The sequence below is a fragment of the Pan troglodytes genome, chromosome 3 (genome assembly GCF_028858775.2).
Source record: "Pan troglodytes isolate AG18354 chromosome 3, NHGRI_mPanTro3-v2.0_pri, whole genome shotgun sequence".
Taxonomy (NCBI): domain Eukaryota; kingdom Metazoa; phylum Chordata; class Mammalia; order Primates; family Hominidae; genus Pan; species Pan troglodytes.
In genome coordinates this window covers 146,894,258-146,910,281 of record NC_072401.2, presented here as the reverse complement: position 1 = coordinate 146,910,281, position 16,024 = coordinate 146,894,258, and the positions used below count along the sequence as shown (strand labels likewise).

The 16,024-nt window shown below is 34.3% G+C and overlaps 1 protein-coding gene across 4 annotated transcripts in view; it reads right to left on the bottom strand.

The window, feature by feature from the left end:
• The window catches only part of ABCE1 (ATP binding cassette subfamily E member 1), a 31,157-nt gene that overhangs the window by 11,809 nt on the left and 3,324 nt on the right, over window positions 1-16,024 (bottom strand). For 2 of the 4 annotated variants that reach the window (XM_009448314.5, XM_063808323.1), the window contains exons 2-10: window positions 13,085-13,211; window positions 11,912-11,997; window positions 9,489-9,586; window positions 8,352-8,469; window positions 7,365-7,502; window positions 7,161-7,230; window positions 6,548-6,644; window positions 5,288-5,377; window positions 225-346 (exon numbers count right to left, since the gene is read on the bottom strand). In XM_009448314.5, coding sequence (XP_009446589.1) covers window positions 225-346; window positions 5,288-5,377; window positions 6,548-6,644; window positions 7,161-7,230; window positions 7,365-7,502; window positions 8,352-8,469; window positions 9,489-9,586; window positions 11,912-11,997; window positions 13,085-13,187 — 922 coding nt within the window. In that variant the 5' untranslated portion in view covers window positions 13,188-13,211. 4 annotated transcript variants of the gene reach the window in all.

Sequence of the window (16,024 nt, the reverse complement as noted above, 5' to 3'; positions counted from 1 at the left end):
TGCATTTCTACCCATCCCCAGGAGAAAATTCTCCAAAATGAAAAAAATATATTTTGTATAACAACTGATATATATAACCTTATATGCTCAGTGATTAAATTCCAAGGAACTAGAGTTTTGGATGATATCAGACCAATGTAAAACTACTTAATATCAATAATGTAGTTTATAAGCATTAGAGTAGAAGAGAATACAGCATATGTGAAAAAAGTTTTTCAAGTTACCTTCTCTTACACTAAAAGGCATAGTGACAACTCCATAGGCGCTTGGTACACCATATAAACAGCAGATGAAGTCGGAGAGATAGTCTAATACACTTAGATCATGTTCCACCACAATGATATATCTGAAAATCAAACCAGATTTTAGTTAAAACTCTTACGTAACTATTTTTAATAGTTGGAAATTTCAGAAAAAGAGATACATCTAATAAAATTTAAGCATAAAGACATAAGAAGCAAAAGCCATAAAACATTTTTAGTAAGGCTCATTATCAATGCTCATATTTAAAAATGTTTTCCTGAACTAAAAGGAAAAAACCAGCCAATTTAAAAGTTTATTGATATATGAATTAAATGCATTCTGCTAATAAGAAACATATTTCGAAATAAGTGTTACAAAGTAATTATAATAGATTTAATTCAGATGTAGCCTAAACTGTTTATTATGCTACTCAATTTATGTATTAAGCCCTGCACCTGTCCTGTCCCATGCTAGCTGTAGTAGGGGATGGATGCATACACAAAGATAGGACAGAATCCTTAACCTGAGACGTTTCCATTTAGCTGGGGAAGACAAGGAATAGGTATGAAATGGTAACAAACAAAGATTACATGGCAAAATATGCTCCACAGATAATAAAGTCAGTGAACATCAGAAAGAAAATAGGTTAGTGGGTACTGGAGCACTTTATGAATGAGAATGGGATATGATGTGAAGCTTAAGTGGCTATATTTGAATGAAGTGATACAGTATTGGCTGGAATAGAAGTTTTAGATGCAAGTAATAGTCATGAAAGTTTTATGTAGCACTTTATTCCCGTTTCCATATCGAACACCATTCAACATGTTAAAAAAATGTCCTGCAGACATCTCATATGTCAAATTAATGTATCAGCTTCCTACACAAATAAAAATTCTCCATATTTGTATTAACGAAATTATCATTCCCTCAAAAATGACATTTTATTCCCACTGATATTTTGTTTAAACTGTTAAACTCTGTGAATTCCTTCTCAACAATGTCTTGTGTTTCAATCTCACCCTTTTTCTTCTTTGCCTAAATTCTAGTTCAGGCCCTCGTATTTCTTTCATATCTCATTTTCTTTAGGTCCCCTGATGTGGGTCTCAATTCCAAATGAAATTAATCACTTAAATTAATTAGACTTTCAACACTTTCTAAAACTTTAGCTACTATCTTTCTATTAGCTCATACACAGGAAACACTGAAGAATGCATCTTTTTTCTTAAATAAACCACTTCTCTACTTCTCTGGTGTCTAAGAAGCTATTCTTTTTCTAAGTAGTCTCCTGCCTAGATCTTTACCTGCTGAAATCCCGCCTAACCCTTTAAGGTCCATCTCAAATCCAACTTGCTATGGGAATACTTTTCCTAATATGCAAATGAGCTTTCCCCCTCACTCTTGAATACCGGTAACAAGTATTTGGACTGATACTTGGACTTTTATTATTTTTGATTACCCCATAACTTGCTCATAAACATCTTAAGGGAGACTCTTAATACATTTTAGCACCTCTGTGATCTTTAGTCTTACACTATGTACTAACAGACACCTAAAAAAGTTGTTGAATGACAAAATGAAGAATATGAACTAATTGGAAATGAGGAAGATAGTAGTAGGTTCTGAAATAGCACTGTCCAGAACTTTCTACAATTATGAAAATGTTCTATCTCTATGTTGTCCCATATAGTGACTACTAGCCATAAGTTGAATGTTGCTAGTTTGATGAAATAAAATTTTAATTTCAATTAAAATTTAAATAAGGATGTTTGTCTAGAGGCTACAGCACAATTCTAGAGTAAGGGAATGAAATGAGAAAACATTTCAGGAGTAATCTGGCAAGAAAAAAAAAGTAACAATGGAAAATAAGAGCAGGTCTAAGATGAAAAGCGAAAATTAAAAGGAAATGTTTTCTACCACAATGGTGGTAATTATCAATAAAAATGGCAAATCACCCAGGTGAGCTGGTGATACTCATCTTGCATCGGTGTCTTTGTTGGCACTAATCCATTACATGGAATACTTCTCTACTCTTAAAATCCTATGTTTCCTTAAACAGCCAGTGTGAGGGAGCATTGTATTACGTAGTAGCTTTTACTTTGCTTTGAAAAGAAGAAAAAAATAGGTCAAACTTCCTCCCTCAACCCCAACCTTCAAATGGAGGTTATGGAGACAGAAGTCCAAAATATAAACATGATTTAGGTCAGCCATTCTGTTTTCTGAGAAGTTGGGAAGAAATAAAAATCTGTAGCATAGTAAGGAATCTAGGTAGTAAAAAATGTATACCCTACAGTTAATTTGGGGCTATCTCTTAGTCTTCAATGTTACTGATAATGTTCTGAGGTCAAACTCTATAAAACTTCTTAAATCTCTATTCTTTTGTCCAATGCATCCTCTATTTTTCATTATCCAAGGATATGATCTCCAAAATCTTTTTATGGCATTAAAGACTGAATGTATGCCTTGACCCATCGAATTTCAGAATGGAGATATACTTTCTATGACTATCATCAATCTATCACTACATAGAGATCTTAACTTTATACCTGTAAATAAGACCAGCCCACTTGTGAAATGTCTTAAACATTTTCTCTACGTTGTCATGCCAATCTGTCTTACCATGTTATCCCTATTACAATTAAAGTTACTGTCCTCTCTCTTATAATATAGGAAAGTCTTGGGTAGTATTACTTTTCCTTAACTAGTTTTTTTTTCCCCGAGGTCCATCTACACTTATTTATTTCACTTTCCTATTGCAACTATACAAAATAGTTACTGATCTTTTAATTTTAAATTTATTCGTTATAAGTCAATATAAGTACCTGATGCCTTGTTTTCTAGTGATGTGTCTAAACAGTTACACATTGAAATACTGGCTGTAAACTAGTATTTTCTTTTAGTTTTCCTCTTATTGTTAGGACATGATTTGATATCTTTAAAGTTTTATATGAACGTAGATATTATCTATGACTTTCATTTTAGTATAAAAAGGGACTATAAAAATACTTTTTATAAAAAGTGACTTGAGTTGAGAACTAGTGACCTGACTTTGTGTATTCCTTTCAAGACTATGGTACATGTGTATGCTTTTCTTTACCACAGTGTGTATTTTTCTTTACCACATTGTGAAGTCCTTGAATACTGTGACTGTATTTTTACACTTGCCTTCCCCAAAGAGCCTATCATAATGCCCAGGCTCTTAATGCCTGTGTATGGAGTAAAAATTATGGCTTCTATTTGGCTCACATGAGATTGTCTCTTTATCACTGATATTCTAAGTTTCACTTCAAAGTATCTACATGAATTAGTTAGTGTCTGTAGAACTTGTGCTCCTTGAATCTAAGGAGCTGAATTTTTCATCAATTCTGAACAGTTCTCAGTCATAATCCTTTCATCACTTTATTTTTCAGACTATTAAGATATATGTAAATAGTTTCCTCATTACATTCTCCAGGTTTCTGAACCTTCCTTCCACATTTTAATTTTATTCTCTCTCTGCTGTATTCTAGTAACTTCCTAAGATCTGGTTTCTAATGCACTTTTCTGCTGTCCCTAACCCATCTAACATGTCCAGTGAATCCGTAATGTCACCATGCTTTTAATTTCTAGATTTGTCTGGGTTTCTGAACATCTACCTATTGCTTTTTTAGTAGCATTATATCCTTAGGGTTTTGAATCCTTTTATTTAAAGATTTTATTTTGAAGATTATTTAATAGCCTCCCTTAGAATGTCACCTAAAGTTCTTGAATCCTGCTGCCATATAATATCTGCTGGCTAATTTGCGGACTGTTTCCTCCTCTAATTTATAAATTTTATAATTTACAATTTGAGCTCGTCCTCATGAGCCATTACCTATAGGAATCCTGTGCAACCAGGGTTGAAAGCATATTGGTTCGTTGCTTCTGCTATGTACCATAAAAGTTCCAGACCCCTTAAACATATTACTTTCTCACTTTGAAGGGTTCACAGATTCCACTGGTTATATAAATTTCAATTCCATAGCCAGGCGAGCTGCTGGCCCATGAATAGAGATTTGAAACAGAGCAATCCCTTCACTTCCAGGGAGCTCAGTGAATGATAGATATTTGCTTTCTTGACATTTCCGTGCAATGATAGACAAGTTGTTTCTAATTCGCCCTTTCAGTGAGAAAGCAGTCCTTTGAGAGTCCTGGCACTTTATGCGTGAAAATCCAATACTAGACCTTGCTTCTTGCCCATGAGTGGATGTTAAAACCCAAGACCTATTACAGAAACCATCAACATCTGGTCCTATTACTCCTCTATAGTTCTAATGCTTTAGTTTTTGACCATTTGGGATTTCTCTTGCTTTCTTGCAAGATGAGCCATGTATTTAAAAGGATGTTCATTAAATTGTTAAGTCAGAAGAGGCAGTATAACACAGAAAATACTATACAGAAAAAAACCCCTGGGGTCTGGACACAGCTTTGTCATACAGTAAATTTGTAACCTAGAACAAACAACTAGATTTTTGACCTTGTGCTTCATCTGCAAAATAGGAATACCATCTAAAGATTCCTACAAGATAACCATGAGGATCAAATGACATAATGAATCTGAAAACTCTACAAACCACAAAAGCACCCTATAAACACTGCGTATTTTGAATACTAACAGAAGTTATGATAATTTTCTTTTCTTTTGTCCAGCAAGATTCTGAAAAACCAGAATTACTCTAGTGATTCTTACAAATTCTAAGCGTGTGCGTGCGTGTGTTGTGTGTGTGAAAATGAGAGATAGAGAGAGAAAGATAGCTGGTAAAAGCTAAGGGTCTGCTTCCTATAAAGCTACGGAATTTGCATATAATTTCAGAATATTCCTAAGCTCCCTGGAAGCGGGGGTGTTAATAAATGAATCTTGCATTGAGAACCTCTGTTCTAGGTAAAGAAAGGTAAATTTAGGTGGTACCTATAAACAACCAAGATAAAAAATATGTACATCACATTGACAGTCCCAGTGTTTAATCTTTAGAAATCTGTAAAAATCTCCAAACAAAACAACACAGTAATATGCCAGATCTCTACTTACCTATCTGGATTTATTAGAGATCGTATAGTAATAGCAGCCTTTAAACGCTGCTTGACATCTAGGTAACTAGAAGGCTCATCAAACATGAAACTATGAAAAAAAAAAAAAGCAAATATAAGTTTGAAAGACAAGACATTCTACCTTACATACTATTTTAAAGCACTGTAGTATCAAGAGCTTTTGAGTTAACCACAACACAAATCTCCAATAGTAATGAAGAGTCTACTTGTAATGGTAAAAATTTCTGTATTCTGTTCAGAAGTAGAAGGAAAAAATTACAGAAAGCAAGATTACACACCAGGTCTGGTGAGGGTCTACCAGGTTAGGCTAATTTACAAATTGGTCACTCCTCATAAAAAGTATTCTGATATAGTCTCAAGTAGTTTGGAGAGCTTTTCTCTTAAGTCAGCTGCATTTAAGCATAGTTTTTTGGAGGGTATTTCAAGAATTTATAGAATACTTTGTGGAGAAGAGTTAGCCTTCACCAGACAACAGGGCAGAAATGTGGAAAAAGCAGCAATAAATGTCTGGGAGGAGACACACTAAATAAAGGAAGGAAACTTTCCTTTCCTCTCTTTCACATGGCATGCCACAGTGATCTACAGTGATTTAAAAGACCTCGCGTCTTGCTTCAGATATTAAAAAGCTTGCTAGCCTGGCTGGAGAGCTTAAGTCTTTTCACATAAAAACAGGGCTTAGGCCAGGCGCGGTGGCTCACGCCTGTAATCCCAGCACTTTGGGAGGCCGAGGTGGGTGGATCATTGAGGTCAGGAGATCAAGACCAACCTGGCTAACATGGTGAAACCCCGTCTCTACTGAAAATACAAAAAAAAATTAGCTGGGTGTGGTGGCGGGCGTCTGTAGTCCCAGCTACTCAGGAGGCTGAGGCAGGAGAATGGCGTGAACCCGGGAGGTGGAGCTTGCAGTGAGCCAAGACTGCGCCACTGCACTCCAGCCTGGGCAACACAGCGAGACTTCGTCTCAAAAAAAGAGAGCTTAGATAATGCATAACTGACTTTATATAAAAAGTTCTGGCACCTATCAGTTATAAACTATCTAAATAAATTAATATTTTCCCCTGTGAATATAACAGGGAAAATGAGTAGTGGATACACAACTGCTTCAACATCTTACCTCGAAATTAGGAACTTAGATACTATTTCTATTAATTTCTCTCAAAACCATTCCTCTATTAGCAGCATCACAACTGAAAACTCTACAATACGGATGAAGATAAACAAAAATTGTAAAGTAACCTACATATCAGCTTTCTGTATGCAAACGACAGCACAAGCAAATCTCTGCAACTCTCCTCCTGAAAGATCTTCAACATTTCGTTCTTTTAGGTGGGTTAAATCTACAAAGAACATAGAGGCATTGTGCTCAATGTATTTCACCTCTTCCAGGTAAAAAGTATACTGCATGTCATCATTTGAAGTTTGAATGCTATTTCAGTTGAAAATTGTTTAAATATAACAATTACTGGAGATTTTCAGTAATCCACATAAAGATGTGTACTTTCATCACTTAAGTTCAGGGCCTATTGAAATATATACACAAAATGGCCAGGCGCAGTGGCTCACGCCTGTAATCCTAGCACTTTGGGAGGCTGAGGGAGTTCGAGACCAGCCTGACCGACATGGAGAAACCCGGTCTCTACTAAAAATACAAAAAATTAGCTGGGCGTGGTGGCACATGCCTGTAATCCCAGCTACTTGGGAGGCTGAGGCAGGAGTATCGCTTGAACCCGGGAGGCAGAGGTTGTGGTAAGCAGAGGTTGCACCATTGCACCCCAGCCTGGGCAACAAGAGCGAAACTCCTTCTCAAAAAATAAATAAATATATATTCACACAAACACAAAATAAACACTTACCAAGCTGCTGACATACAATTGCCTGTGTCTTTGTTTCATCTTTTCGGTCCAAAATAGATCCCACTGTCCCCTGCCACAATATACCAAAAACAGTTACTATTTTCTTTCAATATTAAAAAGAATCACAAAGTAAAACAAGTTTATTTTGATATATCTTTTATACTTCTACCAATATCCGTTAAGTTCCCTCTATCAAAAACCGACCTTTGCAGCCTTAGGAATCTGGTCTACATATTGAGGTTTGATGATGGCTTTTAGGTCATCTTCTAGAATCTTTGTAAAGTAATTTTGTAATTCAGATCCACGGAAATAAGTCAAAATCTCCTGCCAGTCAGGAGGATCCTAAAAAAAAAAAATACAGAATCATGTGAATTTAATAATACAATGACAAAGAGGATGAATGCTACAGGAAATAGAATATATATGCAAATAGAACACTTGTGGCTTTTAACTTAAGGTTGGAGGCGAACATAATTAATAAAAGTCTCATTTCCCTATAGCAGCAAAGAAAGAAAACAGAACAGATATTATGTTATTCAAAAGCAGATTCCTAGCACCTAGGACATAGAAGGGCATCTAATAAGAGGTTAAGCTGGAAGGAATGTTTCCTGCTCATATTTTCAAAACAAGTGAAAATGTTTTCAGGTATCCAAGAAATCTTTCTGGATACTTAACCAAGGATTCAGAAATGAAAAGCAAAATACACTTATGATTTATTTGAACAATTAATAGGGCGGCATTCACACTCTGGTGAAGCTCCATTTTATAATATCTACAAATAAAAATATCTAACTTAAGAACATTACACAGTGGCTCCTAAATTTCTTTATGTACTAAAGTTGGAAATTTACCATTCATGAGTCAAAAGCCTAATCAAACTATTGACTGCAACAAAAACTAATTGAGCTATTTTTACATTATTGGGACAAATTAAATAGAAACGTGTGTAATACAGCAGAATCAAGCAGAATTCTGCTTCAGATCAAGGCTTAACAACTCAGAATTTTCAGTTAAGTAACATTAACAGATTTTTAGTTCAAAAGTACAAAAGAGCTTTGTTTATAAATTTCTCAGCATTAATTCCATAAATAATTTTGAAAATAAGAATATTTTAAAAATATACATATCATCCCCCCAAAATCTCATAAAACTGACTCATGATATTAATTTTTACAAGGTGATAATACATACATCGTACTTTCCAAGGTTTGGCTTTTGTTTTCCTGCTAAAATTTTTAAAGCAGTTGACTTTCCAATACCATTAGTTCCGACTAATCCCAAAACTTCACCTGGACGAGGGATAGGCAACCTGTTACAAGTATACAAAAATAATAAAACAACTCAGATTTACACAGAAAAAGCCACATAACATCAGAATGATATATTTTAATGCACCTGCACTTCACAACCATCCATTAATAAGCTAAGAAACATATGCCAGATATTATTGGCTATTAGGAAAAAAACAGCCAAGATTAATGGCTATTAGAAAAAAGAACAGCCAAGATTAACTTACACTGTTAATTGTTAGAAATGCATCCTTAAACAACATTACTACAAGTTTTATTTATTCAGTTTTCAAAGTCCATCCTAAAGTAAATTTCTTCTTTACATATAAGGCCCAGTTTTAATGTATAACAAAATGCTTTGGTACAAAATTACACAGCAGGTGCAACCTCACAATGTCTTTCTTTTCTGGCCTGCCATTTACTTACAAGGAGAGAAGTGCCACATCAACCAGAAATATTCCACTTCCTTCTCCCTGCTGCAGTAGGCCCCTTAAAGCTGGCAGGTTGAGAAATACTTTTTTATTAGTAAAAATCTAGACTCCTAGATTCAAAGTGTTAGTGTTCAGCAGATAAAAATCCCAAACTAAGGATTTATTTGTGCCTTAATAATACATGTCCAAATTCAAAGTGATATTCTCTGTAGATCATAAGATTAATGGATAAACAAAATCAAAGGCAAGTTCCCTTAAAAGTTATTTTGGGGATAAGGGTACTAGGAACAACAGTGACTCTCAGTCCCAGTTGTATATTAGAGTCACCTGGGACTTTTTCAATATACTAAGGTCCAGACCCTATGATGTAATTAAACTGGGCTGAAACCTGGGCATTAGTAGCTTTAAAAAGTCCCATAGGTAACTGTAATGTTAGCCAGAATGAACCACAGACATATACAGTATGATTCTGCATGATGTTACAATATTGTATTTTCCTTTAGTGACTGGTTAATAGCATTTCCCCCCAATTTCTGCACTTCTCTTAAAATCCCAAATGTATTTTACTCTTAATTTGACAGAAGAGGAATCTTGATGTGAAAATATACCTGTGAAGTTTGAAGGCATTGGCACAATATCGATGTGTGGTTTCTTTTTCCAAGTTGCTTGGTAGATTGACAATTGATAAGGCGCCAAAGGGACATTTCTGTTATTTAAAGTAAAGAATTAATTTTTGTATTAATTTGTAGACATATACACATAACTAAAATGGATTAAAAATATTTTTATAAGCAATCTTCTAAACATGATTTCATAAAGATGTGAAATGTTGTTTCATTTCCTTCTACTATTTACTTAAAATAAAAGGTTCCTTGAACATTAGAATTATATCAATTGTCTCTCAGTATATGTGGGGAAAATTGTTCCAGGACTGCCGAGTACACCAAAAAATTGGCACATACTCAAGTCCTGCAGTCAGCCCTGGAGCACCTGAGTAAAAGAAAAAGTCAGCCCTTTCTAAAATGGTTTTGCATCCTGCAAATACTCTATTTCCAATTGGCATTTGGTTGGGGGAAAAAATACACGTGTATGTAGATCTGCACAGTTTGAACCTGTGATTTCATGGGTCAACTGTAACTTGATATTCCCTTTAGTGTTGGGTATAATCCTATACATTTAAAGAGTGCTTAATACTTATTGAAAAACCTTGTAGAACTTTAGGTTTTTTGTTTGGTTTTGTTAAAACATATTAGATGAGGGGAGGCTAAGAGGCAAGTCAACAAAAAAGTCACTGAATATATGACTTTATATTCTTTCCAAAACAGATGTTCTCCCTCTGTTTCCTTCAATTATTCCTGCCCTTGTATACTTCCTGTTCTACCTTGTAAAGTCGTTTGAGGTCATGGATCTTATCCTTTTTTGGGCTATTTCCATCCCACCAATAGCTAGCATATTTGCACAGACCGGGGATTAATGTCGTTCCATTATGACTTTTATCTATCTTATATGAATAACATACTTGAATTCTCGGAGTCAATTCACATTAAAAAACAAAACAAAACACATAGGCTTATTCAAATAACATTCAACTATAAGATGACTGTCCAAGGAACAAGAACAGCAAAAACAGGAAGGTCATTTAAGAATGGTAATATGGCTAGAAAAATTTTTCGTAAGTACAGACAACTACAGAGGTACATGCAAAAATTATAACCTCATGTTATTAGAGATCTGTTCAGCAGACATGTTCAGTGAGCTTAGGGGACCAATTCTAAGTTTCCGTGTTTAGAGATGCCAGGGAATTTCCATTTTATACATTATAAAAACAGATAATTACTCTTGTTTTCTAATAAAGTAATTTCCACCCTCTAACCAAAACTATTAAGTTTTTACAAATTACATTTTTCTATATTACAGTGGAGGATAGTGGAGTTACCTCCATTATCCTCTTCTCTTAAATGTACATACAATGCTTATATGCTGCAAGTGATTTAAACTCAATTCTACAAGGAAAAAAATATCCACTGTTCATATATGAGGTGCATTATAATATCTTAGTGTTCAGGAATTATACATTACTTCTCCACCCTCAAAGAGGACCATCTCATTAGTATGTTTTTAGCCACTCAAGTGTATATCCAAAATTTAAAATTTAAATTAATATAATTTTCTTACAGCACAAAGAGAGAAAATAGAATAGATACTATATTGCTCAAAACCAGATTCCCAGCACCCAGGATAAAGGCAGGTATCTAGTAAGAGATTAGTAAATATTTGCTGGAAGGAATGCTTCCTGTTTATATTTTCAAAGCAAGTGAAAATGTTTCAGGTATCCATGAAATCTTTCCGGATACTTAAACAAGGATTCAGAAACCAATGTGAAATATACACACGATTTATTTGAACAATAGCGTGGTATCTGAATTCTGGTGAAGCACCTTTTTATAATATCTACAAACAGAAAGATCTAAATTAAGTATGTTACACATTAGCTCCTACATTTCTTTTATGAACTAAAGTTGGAAATTCACCATTCATGAGTCAAAAGCCTAATCAAACTATTCAAGGCAACAAAAACTATTAATAATTGAGCTATTTTAAGTATTATACTATTGGGAAAAATTCAAGAGAAGCATGTATAATACAGTAGAAGAATTATGTTAAATTTTAAAATTTTTGGCTGTGTGCATTTCTATTTAAAAGGTGTGAATTTAAAATTCAATACAGACTTGAAAGAAACATGTAATGTGATGGTAATGTCCTTATAAAAAAGGTGAAAAAAGAGAAATTTTGGTTGGAAATGGCTTTATAAAGTTGAGTACAGCAAGAGTAACTTTTAAAAAGGGTGGTTTAATTTATTTAAAAAAGCAACAATGTCACTGATATTAGAATACCACTTTCCTAAATTTACATTCTCTATTCATTTGCTTTATACTTTGCCTCACTTAAAGTAGTTATAGCATAGTATCCAGAATTTTCAGATTTCAGTTTCAGGTTACACGTTTGATCCAGTAAATAAAATATTACTTACCTTAATACAGATACCACAACCAATACAAAGAGTTTCGGAAATCCATGCTATTTTGCTCTGGGGTGTAACCTCTATGCATAATTTTCCTGGTAAAGGAAAAGATATAATTAAGCCATTTCCTTTGATCTTCTAATTTTCCGAACACTGTTATTTAGGCAATGCTGGTTCTAAATTTCCATACAGAAGCAGATTTTCAAAAACAAAGGCCACACAAAGAAATACATTTGAGATAATGTCTTAAATCAGTGCTTTGTGGGGACAGATTTCTAATCACTTATATGAATATCCTTGTTTGGCAGCAGGGAGATGACTTTAATATATATTTATTTTACTTAATTTACTACTGGGGAAGAAAATATGCTAGTAAAAGTATGACATATCCTGAAATATTTTTAAGCTGATTAAGCTAAATTTTAAATTCATAAAACAAAATATGCCTTGAAAATGGTAAGGCAGAGCATTAAACGAATGAACTATTGTAGCTAGATCAGTAAAACTCCAAAAAGGTATGCAGTCATCTAACATACAGCTAAAATTAAACATGGTAGTAGGGATAATGGAATTTCTGAATAGCAAAGGAGACAATAACAGATGACAACTAAAGTTTCTAAGTTTCAGTAATTCTAAGATTCAGTAATTCTATGCCTCATTCGTATATTCACAATTACTTAACATAGCCCTTAATGACTACCAATAATTTTTCAACTGAATTGTTGGAAATTTATCTAATCTTCAAAATATAGTTAAACCTTATGAATAGTCATTCTTATTAAGCTCTTTGTTCATTTTTTAAATATGAAAATACTGTCAAAGTTTACTGTAACCCTTCCCCCATTGATTATAGTAATTAATTACTATATATATAATATTAAAGTAATTATAAGATTTTGTAGATTTCAAGATCAGTAAGCTGAACTCTGCTTTGAGTTCATATCCAATACACTTTTAAATATTGATGTATTATTCTAAAATTTGGTCTTTCTTTAAAAAATATGGTCCTTCAGTCACAAAGCAATAAAAGAAATTTAGAACAAACTACTTTTCTTGTCTTCACAGTTTTATGAAACTAATGGTGAACACAAAGTTTATGTTAATGTCCGTAAAGAATTATCAAACCAGTTGATTTCTTTCATGGTTTTCTTTTATACTTAAATGATCCACAGAACAGCTTACCCATTCGAACTACAGGACAACTCTTTTTGCATTCCTGTCGACATTTCTTAGGTTTACATTTGTCATGGTTGACAATAGCAATTCTCGTTAACTTGTCTGCCATAACTGTGCGAAAGAATATCCAGCTCTTCTATGAAAGAAAAATCAACAAATTTAATGCCATTAGTTAAGGGAACTAATTTGCATACATGAAAGACAGGAAAACATAAATGATCATTATATGGAGATGAAATGATTATCTGCAAAAAAAAAATATAAATTTTGACAAATGTAAAAACTGTAAAATAATCTATAATCTAGTAAGATTGGGAAAATCAAATTTTACATATATACTTTAATCGGAAGATTTATATAAGGAAAGAAAAAAATGTCATTTACAATAGCGACAAAAAGAAAATATCTAGGAATATACTCAACAAGATATATACACAAGAAAACTTTAAAACAACACCGAATGATATAAATGACCTGAACAAATGACATGCTATCTCAGTTTTTATAATAAAGAATAGTTAATATCACAGATTTAAACCCTTCCTGAATTTATATATTTAATTCAATCTCATGAGAAAAAACAAACAAAAGAACCCCAGACATGTGGTGGTGTGCGCCTGCGGTCCCAGCTATTCCGGAGGCTGAGGTGGGAGGATTACCTGAGCCTAGGAGGTGGAGGTTACAGCGAGCTGAGATCACACTACTGCACTCCAGCCTGGATGAGAGTCAGACCCAGTCTCAAAAAACAAAAAAACCCCAACCAACCCAGACAAAGCAAATCTAAAGCTCTAATGGAAAAAGAATTATTAATAGCCAGGAAAACTGAAAAAGGGGAAGCAGGATGGGGGAAATCCCACAAGCTCTTCCCCCAAACTAAGCATTACTTCACGTCGTGTACATCTGACTATAATGACACTGACAGAAATGGCAAATAATCATAATAGCAATGAAATTAAAAGGAGACCAAATAACTATATGTATATACTATGCTCACTTTTAAAGCTTTTATAAGTCTTGATATTCCAATTTAATCAACTACACAGCATTAAGATCAAAGTGAACTTAAAAATCTTTCACAATATTGGGCTTAGTGGTTCAGAAATTAATTTCCTTAGAATGGTGATTAAAGTAAAAAATTCCAAAAGGTGCCTTAATACTCAAGTTTATTCCAATATGTAATGAATGAATCTGAAACCACGATTATCCATTTAGAAAGACATCATGTTGTCTTTTTCTTACTGTGATAATCAATCTTGATTTTATTTTATTTTTTTTAATAGACTGCTTCCCTTTGTAGACATCTCAAGTCTTTTTCACACCCATCAATATCATTAGGCTTGGATGGGGATAAGAGATCTTCCTCCTCGACGCTGTCCTAGACTATTATCTCTCCCTCCTCCCTAAAAAGTTTTGCATCTCAACTATCTAACTGCTTTAGTTAGTAGTGACCACCAGATCACTCCCTTTCATTCTTTGAAGATTTCAGCCCCTGTTAACTTTCACACACTCTTTTACAACTCCTGACATAGTTCTCGATTTCAATATGCTCACAGATGACCCTCCTGTCCTCTCATTTAACCCCTCTCCTCAAACAGCTTGTCTTCTACCTTACCACAGCCATTCATTTTTTCTGGTTACATCCTAGACCTTATCATTACCAGTAATTGCAATCCTTCTATAACCTCAACTTCAAATACTCCATTCTCCAACCACCATTCTTATCTTTTTAGTTCACCCCCTACTACACAACAATCCAACAACTCTGATTCCTCCATTCTTCAAACCTTTCATTATCTCTTGATTCTATGATATTTCCACTGTCCCTCAGCTCTTGGTGTTTTTATTTTCCTTCTCACCTAGCTAAAATACCCTAAATCACAATCTTGGTTAAATTCGACTCTTCACCTGCACACATAGAGCTGAAAATGGTTGGTGAAAAAAAAACACAAAACCTGCTGACTAGTCTCCCTTTAAATTCATCATCTCAAATGGACCCTTATGCCAACCAGCAATGACACTGTATGTATTTCCCTGGCTAAGACCATTTGTACACTAGAAGACATTCCATAAGAATGTCCCAACAATTCTCCCTTCTGTCTTTAACTTCATCAATTATTCTCTCCACTGGCTCATTCTTATCAGCATTCAGGCATTCTATTATCTGACCCCGTCGTCTCCCATTGTTTTATTTTTCCTTCTTCAAGACTACTTCAAAGAGTTGCTTATACTCAATGTCTCAAATTTCTTGCTACATGCTCTCTGGAATCCATTCTAGGCTCTAGAGCCCATCATTTAATCAAAACTTTTCGAGCCATCATTGTTCTTCACATGGCTAAAACAAATGGTTATCAGACCTTAATTCACCTGACCAGTCAATTGCATCTGACACAAATAAACACTTTTCCTACTAGATAAAAACCCTTTCTTAACTTGGTTTTAGGATACAACACTAATCTGGTTTTTCTACTGTTTTCCTGGTCACTCATCTTCATCTCCCAGGCTTCTAAATGCAGAGTGCTCTAAGACTTGGTCATTTTTTTCCACATATACTCATTCCCCAAGTTGTTCTATTCTGGTCTCACAGGTTTAAATTCCATTTATATACTGCAAATTTCCAAATTTCTATCTTTAGTCAGGATACCTCTCTTGAACCCTTCCTGCCCACCTAACATCTCTGGAAGGCTTAAGAGGAATCTCCCAACTAAGCTCCTGATATCCTCACCAAAATTTCAGCAGTCTTGCCCATTTTGTTAGATGGCAACTCCAGTCTTCCATTTGCTCAGGCCCAAATCCTTGAAGTCATTTTCTTTTCCACCTAATAACAGCAAATCCCACTGAAGCTATAAAACATCCAGAATCTGATCTCATGAGTTTGGTGTAAGCTATCACTATCATCTCTTACCAGCATCACTCAAATAGCTTCCTAACAGATCTCTTTGCTTTTAC